This window comes from Dreissena polymorpha, chromosome 1, assembly GCF_020536995.1.
Source record: "Dreissena polymorpha isolate Duluth1 chromosome 1, UMN_Dpol_1.0, whole genome shotgun sequence".
NCBI lineage: Eukaryota > Metazoa > Mollusca > Bivalvia > Myida > Dreissenidae > Dreissena > Dreissena polymorpha.
The window spans coordinates 167,112,103-167,120,407 of record NC_068355.1 but is presented as its reverse complement, the minus strand read 5'-3'; the positions used below and the strand labels follow the sequence as shown (position 1 = coordinate 167,120,407).

General features: G+C 34.0%; 1 protein-coding gene across 1 annotated transcript; it reads right to left on the bottom strand.

The window, feature by feature from the left end:
- Positions 1 to 3,568: 3,568 nt before the first annotated feature.
- On the bottom strand, positions 3,569 to 8,305 carry LOC127859939 (complement C1q tumor necrosis factor-related protein 3-like). The gene is made up of 4 exons (XM_052397579.1): positions 8,027 to 8,305; positions 7,603 to 7,799; positions 4,195 to 4,288; positions 3,569 to 3,782 (listed from the first exon to the last, which is right to left on the bottom strand). The coding sequence occupies exons 1-4, from the start codon at positions 8,220 to 8,222 to the stop codon at positions 3,643 to 3,645; spliced, it is 627 nt and encodes a 208-aa protein (XP_052253539.1). The 5' UTR covers positions 8,223 to 8,305; the 3' UTR covers positions 3,569 to 3,642.

Sequence of the window (8,305 nt, the reverse complement as noted above, 5' to 3'; positions counted from 1 at the left end):
TACAACTGGAGATTTCTTTCATGAATACTGTCTGATCATTGTCAAGTAGGTTAAGCGAATTGTGTATCGTGTTATTTCTTAAAATTTGACCCAGCATGTGTAGACATATAACACATATATACACTTCCAGAAAGGAAATTCATTTCATAAGACCGGGTTAATGAAAATCGCTGCAAAATTGATGAAGTAATGGCTGTTCAAAGCGATGCATCCAGATTTAGGGTGATTTCGAGTTGGATACCTTGTTATATATATATTACGTATATCAATTCCCTTATTATATGTACAATTGTATGATACACCATTATGATGGACAATGCACAGCAAATAGAGATTACTATTCATTATATACGTGTGAACAAACACATTTTATATAAAGCAAATATCAGTCAAAATACATTTCTAACAATCGCAATAGATCTCTTGAAACGAATGTAAAAGGACAAAACATGGAAAGAACATCGATTATCTAACGAAAAGCAAACAAACACAACAATTAACATCTATTACTCAACCATACACACAGGCCCATACAATCTACAACTCGAAGTCAACAATTCGCTCATACTTATTTCTTTCTCCCCGTAACTGTTCCACGTGTTACAATTTTCAGGGGGAAAGTTCATAACTTCACAACACAGTATATATACTTTACATTTTATATGTACCCTATGATAATAATTATATATACCAATTAATCAAATTTCTATATCATTCCATTTCTACGATCAATTCCACTCTCACCAGCCTCTCACTGAACCTGGCTTTTTATATGAATTTGCCCACCCTCCCATATTTGGATGTATATTGACACTGACAGGGCCTAACATTTAATTGATATTTATTATGGCAACTGTTGAAATATCTGACAAGCAGACTCTGCCGGTCAACAGAACAGTCCAGTGTTGCTAATGTATATTTTGCAATGATGACAACATGGTATCCTTTTTTGATAACTGAAGTTAACCATTCCCGGATGGCATCATTGAGATCATATACTCAAATTTACAACACAAGTCGCCCACAACGGTCCCTGTACGACCGGGATTTGTTTCGTTTGATGGAAACTTTTTTCTTTGATGAGCTTGCACATCGTTTTCTTCACACAACAGGGATATTATGAAGTAGCAGAGCCAATTTCCCAAAGTTATACGTGGGTGGCATTGGTATTCACTTCATCTTTTGAAAAATCCATTTAATCGCCATCGTATCGTAATGGCGACATCGCATGCATACAAAAAAAAAACATGTGTGCAAGATTTACTCGTCGCCATATAATTGTTCCGTAATCCCCGAATTTCCGCAACGGATATGATGCTACAAGCGTTGCTTGTCACAAATGTCAGCTCTTGAGGTGGAGTAAGTTCTCTTTCGACAGAATAAACATGGAGGTGTAGGCTTTTTTTTTCAAAGTTGGCAATGACCATGCCATTTCCTGATAGTAATTTTGGAATATACTCGTGGACCTTGAAGTATTTAGGAAGAACTGGTAAACGTATTATTTTATAAGAGTGCGAAAACTTATGCGATAATATTCTCACATGATTTATAAATGTTCCGTAATGCCGTAATTGCGAGAATCAAGTAATATTGATTCACTTCTAAACATTATCAAGTACTGCCCATGCACATATCATGATCTATGACAACACATGAAGTGTTTACACAATTATTAAAATGGCGTATGCAATATTATTGCACTCCTTGTTGGGCTCGGGTAGACTCTCACATTGTTCAAGTAAATATGCCTTACTCTGCATTTTACGTCCCATTTATGCAATATCTATATCACCAGAAAACATTTCAAACTACCGGAGACAGCAAGCACATTAGGCTCTGAAATAACATCTTAATAAACTGCCCAAAGATTACACATGAAAAACATCTTAAAAATTGTTTGCACATGGTACAATATTGCAGAAAACATTCCAGTTCTTTGCTTAAAGTAACACATAGCAAACATTTCCTACGCATGGTCACCTATTGCAGACGTTAAACCACTTGTTTGCATATAGTAAATCGTTGCAGAGGTCTTAGGTCTTATTTAAACAGTTTACATTGATTTGTATTTCAAAAAAGGATTATTAATTCAATAATTCAGACCGTTATATGCATGTTATTATTACTTTTTCATATTGCAATTTATCGTACCAATGCGTACACTATAATAAAAAGTGTGCATTGGCTATAGCTTCGTTTCTAAATTCCCTTAGTGAAACTTGGTGATATTTTAGTTGAAAATGTAATACAGCAGATGGTTAAAAAGTTCAGGTATAATTTATGCTTTATTTTAATATCAATGCTAACGGGATTTGTTCTCATTTCCGCAAAATGGCAATTTAAAAAATAGAACAAAAAAATGTTCGTTAGCATTTTCATCGATAATGTGGCAAAAACGTCCATCACCTCCATGGCGATTAAACTACCGTTTCAAATTTAAAAAAAAAAGGATGGTATACCAGTCGAACTTAAGGTTTTGTTCCCGGGTTCGATAACCAGGACATGCATATTTTGTACTTTATATTTTATTGAAATTCATTTTTTTAACTATTTTAAATATTACAGTTTTGTTAGTACATTAGGTTCATTACATTTAAAAAGGAGAATGGAAGGATGAGTTATAAAAATCAGCATCAAAATGAAATATGGGTCATGTGTGGTAGAAATCAAGGTCCCAGTGCCAAAAAGAAGGTCGGTTTATTAAATAATATGAAAAATGTAGATTTTAAGTTTCATTTTTGAATCTCATTACTTTATACCACAAACTGCATAACTACATTTATTTGGTCAACCTAGATTACAACACTACAACCCATATGCACCCATCACTCTCATTCTCAATGAAATCCATGCAATGTAGTATAAGGAATACATTAAAAGGGACCTTTTCACAGAATTTGGCATGTAGTGAAGAGTGTCATTAAATGCTTTATATTGATAAATGTAAACAGTGAATCTAAAAAGTGCCAATGTAATTTAAGTAAGAAAAAAGGTAACCCTCAACTGGACTCTAACCACCGACCCCTGGAGTAAAAGTCTATCGCTCAGACCACTCGGCCATCCGTGCTCATCCAATGAATGGTGTTTGGTATACCTGATATAAGCAATCATCGTAGTGTCAACAAAATTAAAACAACAAAACTCTCCAAATTATTAAATCGTTTCCCGCTGCAACGCTTTATAATTTTCAGGTTTTTAAATCGTCAAAAGATGCATGTCATGGATATTTTAGAGCATTATAAATGTTCAGTATTACTGTTTCCTCACAAATATCATAACTACAACGAACATTTGCGTATATGACGGAGATATTGCGCTCAAATTGTTGCGTAGCTACTTAACATGGAGACATAGCATGGGATGGAACAGTTAATTAAATTTCGGTAAATTCATTGGTAAAACGTTAAATATCTGTTGTGGTTGCACGATCTCATTACGTGTTATTATCTAGTGTTTGAAATTAGCATCATATAGGTTGCCGATTTTAAAAATTGTCATGGACTTGTACATGTTATGATCTGGAATGGAAAATGTGTTAAAATTTGTAAAATTAAGATGTACGTACATGCACTGAATAAGTTTTTATTTATTATTTCATGACAACAATACACCATAGACTATTGCAGTCAATAGAAAACTAATCTAATCGGCCGTCACAAGGTGTCCGGTGAACATCGTGTAGCCGCCATTTCGTGACATGATCATGTTCGAACCCTGATTGGTCGAGTGCTGAACCCAAACATCATCGCCTGCGTCGAGGTGGGTGTTGATTATGTTGGTTCCTGTTAAACAGTTTTTTGTATATTAAAATATTTGTAAGTCTAATTGAAATGTTTGTGGCATTTTGTTAAGCCAAATTTTGAAGAAGCGGGTGAACATTGTTATGACAGTTATTTGTAAGGAAAGGAAGACGCCTATCGATTTTGAAACCAGTTCAAAGGTCAAGGTCAAATTGTCTTGTTCAATTAGTGTTGGCATTATATTTTGAGACTGCTTTGAATTATTCAAATTGTGATAGTGAGTATACGACAGAAAAAGTAAATGCATATTGATATTGAAGTTGCCTAGTAGAACAGAAGAAGAGATATCAATATGTATGACCAAATATCTGAATAATACCAATTAACAAAATTTAATAGCAAATCAGTCTTTGTTCTTATTCCTATGTTAGAGCAATTATTCGTGTATTTTTACCTATTGCCCAGTAGCCATAGTCTCCAACTTTTACACGCCCAATTACTTTGCCGTTCTTCACTAGTTCGACCTGTATCCACATATTGTTGGTTCCCTGCAAGTTTAGTAGGTAATTTAAGTGGTGTCCCGTAACACAGGTGGTTAGCGTGTGGCTATGATATTAATTAGTGAAAACATCATTTTGAATGATAAATAATCATATTATAACGTGTATCGTGTTATTTCTTAAAAGTTGACCCAGCATTTGTAAAAATATTGCAAGACATATACATTTCCAGAAAGGAAATTCATTTCTGCGTTGAATAAGACCGAGATCGTGAAAATCGCTGCAAAATTGATGAAGATATGGCTGTTCAAAGCGATGCACCCCGTTTTGGGCTGATTTTGAGTTGCATACCTTGTTATATATATATTTGATAGTGAAATATTTTTTTTCAGAAAAGTTAATTTTTCGTTATAATATGATTATTTATCATTCAAAATGATGTTTTCACTAATTAATATCATAGCCACACGCTAACCACCTGTGTCCCGTAAGACTGAAAAATACCTTAGGTGGTTTCCAGTTAATTAAATATTTTTTACCCTCATTAAGTACAAATAATCATTGAGAGGGTAGCAACTATGAACATGAATTAAGCTGGTTCTCTGTATATAGGGACTTTTCAGCTGGTGCCTTTCATGACACAAGATCATTAAGCTTGTTCCCATAGGTTGATGAAGATGTAAGGATTTATAAGATGTTCAGTTAATTCAAGTTTCTTATACCTGCATCCCTTCACATAAACAATAGAGTCTCTAGGCGGCTTTTGCCTTGAGTAATTAATAAATGTGTAATTTTTGCTCCAGATCCCCTTCTCAAAAACGTGGCCAGATTAAAATATGAAAATAAACCCTGCTTTAGGTAAAACTAAAATGTCAGTTGTTTCCAATAAAATTGGTAAGGATAGTTCTGGCTACCATAACTTTGAATGCCGGTTTTTATGATTTTTGACTGGCGCGACAGGTATGTGAATACATGTACTATATAAACTGTACGCTGAAGTTTCTTTAGCTATGCGAAGGATTGGTAGTTTTTTTTATCATACCACCGCCTCATATAACGTTGCCTGACATAATTTTTTTTAAATCATGGTCAACAAGAAGTTCTTATATCAGTCACTGTTTTGAGTTACGTGGGATTTGCAATAAAGTCAACAATTTCTATCAACATGAATCAGGTTTAACAAAACAAACAATTTGATGCCAAGAACGTACATATTTTATTCTCGTTTAAAGTCATCACAAAAACGTTTATTTTTAAAAAATCACCACAGCCCGCACTACAGAAGTTTAACGACTTCATCAATCGGACAATTAATCTTAAATATCGATATAGTCATTGCACTCGCAAGTATTGCACAGAATGTCAAGACAAATGATAACTGTATGCTAATCCTCAACTATTTAAATACACGATTTAACAGGCTTTTTTAATGTAAATATTGACACCATGATCAAACTGTCAATTTCAATACACATCTCCAAAATGGACTCTCAAAACTATTTGGTGAAGTATGTTCCTCAATTAAATTTGTCGCTGCAGTCAATTGGTCTCCATTTCAAGACGTTTATTATTAAAGCGGTTGTACTCTTCCCATTCGTAGTGCAAACAACTTTTTTCTCTTTGCGATGTTTAAAATAAGCGATTATTCGTGTCGTCTTTTCGAACGCCGTTGCTACATGTATGTCAACGTGTAAAAGCCGGATCAGCAAAATCAGCGGGAATCCGTACATTTTAAATATAAAAAATGGATTGTTACGCAGATTTATAGGAAAATGTGGTATGATAATATAAAAACAGGTTACTGTCCCATCGTTTTCTAATATATCAGGCGAGGCTTAGACTAATATGACGGCGAGGCTTGCTGTTATTCTCTATATAGCTTTCTTATGCAACCCTTTGAAGAAGGCAGCATATAATTTTCGCTCAGTCAACCTGTGCGACCGGATGTCCATATGAAAATACCTGTCTTGGCCATAATTTTGCATATATTTTTAGATGTATTTAAATGTCTTTGATCAAATTTAAAACATCATCAGGCAAAGTCTGGCATGAAACACCCGGCTCCCTTCCTGAAAGATCGAAATCTGGCCACTAATTACTTTTAATAGTTGCGCCATTCATAACCTTACCATAAATTGAGGCATTTTAACACAACAAAGCAAAATTGTAAATCGTCAAAAGTAAATTTTCGTGTGTAATATACCGGTACGTATCCCTACATTGAAAACAAGGTCACAATTTGAGGTTAAAGGTCAAAATTTCCTTGAAACATGTTATAAATTCCTACTTCAACCTAACATTTTCCATAAATCGATGGATTTTAAATAATTTTGCACACGTGCTTAGCGCCATAAGACCATGTGATAAAGGAAACACATGTCTTCCAACCTCAAAGGTCATGGTTACAGTGGTAAACAGTTACATTTGATTAAACTACAGAATGCATGGACTGTAACTTTGTCATCCATTATGTAACTATACCACGCATATCCAAAAATGACCAACATTACGAAATGGCTTGTTGGGATAATCATCCGTATAACTACCTCAGAGCTATATTGAAGGTCACATGTAAAACTCTTTTTAAAACAGCTCAGTTTAAATTGACCTTCTTTTAGAAGGAATCCAACACCAATAGGAGTCATGCATGTTTGCGAACTTTTTTAAGATGCATATGTTTTTCATCCTTGAATAAGAATATGCCAAGAATATGCCAGGGCATGAATAAATCTTCAAAATCTAAATAATTTTATATTATTTGTTTAGTTAGTTTCTTTAGCGAATAGAATCGAATGTTAGAATCATAATGGCAAACTCAATTGTTATTATATTAATAAGTATAACGATCACAGGATTTGCATAAGCAAGTAGAGTCCGTTAAGATTTTGCAAACAAACACGTTTGTTTACGCCAAAGTTAACAACTAACAGAAGGGCAATAATAGCTCTTATCCATGTACTGGTGTGTATTTTCTTAAGACTGTCTAAACAAAATGCTTAGGCATTATATACCAATTGTACGTTTACAAAATTAATCAAGTCATGCATTTTTATTATAAACGTCCCATAATCAAGAAAAACAGTATATATTTCATTATTGATTCTATTGTCATTACAGTCTGTAATTATGCTATACAGTTATTATTAGAAGAAAAGAAGCTCTTATAAGTTTTTGTATAACTCAAAATAATATGAGACACCAGTTCATGCTGAACCACACCTATTTTCAAACATTATCAAATGCCTGATTTGTTCTCATTATAATATTTACCACTTTTAGAGTTTCATATTTCAAAGTACTAAAGCAAACTAACATTTGCAAGTATATTTATTACACAAATTTATTATTCATGCTTTGCAAACCTGCAATACGGAAAAGGTGAATTTGTAAGTCCCGCCCACTGGTGCTCGGAAGGTTCCGTGTCTTGAGTCATAAGCTCTGCCTACATTGGTGATGACCTTGTCATAGATTATTGGCTGGCTTTCTCCCAGATTACTGATGTCAACAGTCATAGTTGCGGAAAATGCAACGGCTTTGCTCGGTGGGCAGTTACATTGAGCTTTAAATGGAGAAATGAAAGACGTTAACAAGTGTCTCCAGAATGTTATTATAGTTAAAATATGAATGCATGCATATATTTTACTATGGCATTAAAAAGAACATTACTTCTATATTTGACAGATGTACGAATTCTAGTCAATTCTTTGAAAAAAAGAGATTTCATTTTCATAACTTAATATAATGTTTACTGCGCCAATTAATATAGCTTTAACCAGTAGTACATACATGCCGTGTGACGGGCCGTCAGGGATTTGACATCATTTCGTAGCGTTTCTACCTCACTTTGAAGAGCACTCCTAGCGATCTTTTCTTGCTGCAGGGCACCTAAAAGATTAGTTACTGAATTGTCGTCCAATAAGAATCCATGGCCAGTCAAAAATTGTGCAAAAACATATACCACCAATGTTAAAAATGTTGCCATCTTTGTTTTGTGAATATTAGTGTTTCTTGTGTTGACTGGTATCTTATAATTGATTTGTGTGTGGCTTTTCTCATGATAAGGAT

Bases quoted from the DNA above. Each gene is read 5' to 3' on its own strand.
- LOC127859939 (XM_052397579.1), bottom strand. From the start codon at position 8,222: ATGGCAACATTTTTAACATTGGTGGTATATGTTTTTGCACAATTTTTG. The intron at 4,289-7,602 runs GTTTGCAAAGCA...CTAAACTTGCAG, and splicing joins TCACCTTTTCCGTATTGCAG to GGAACCAACAATATGTGGAT. The intron at 3,783-4,194 runs GTAAAAATACAC...ACTGTTTAACAG, and splicing joins CTATGGCTACTGGGCAATAG to GAACCAACATAATCAACACC.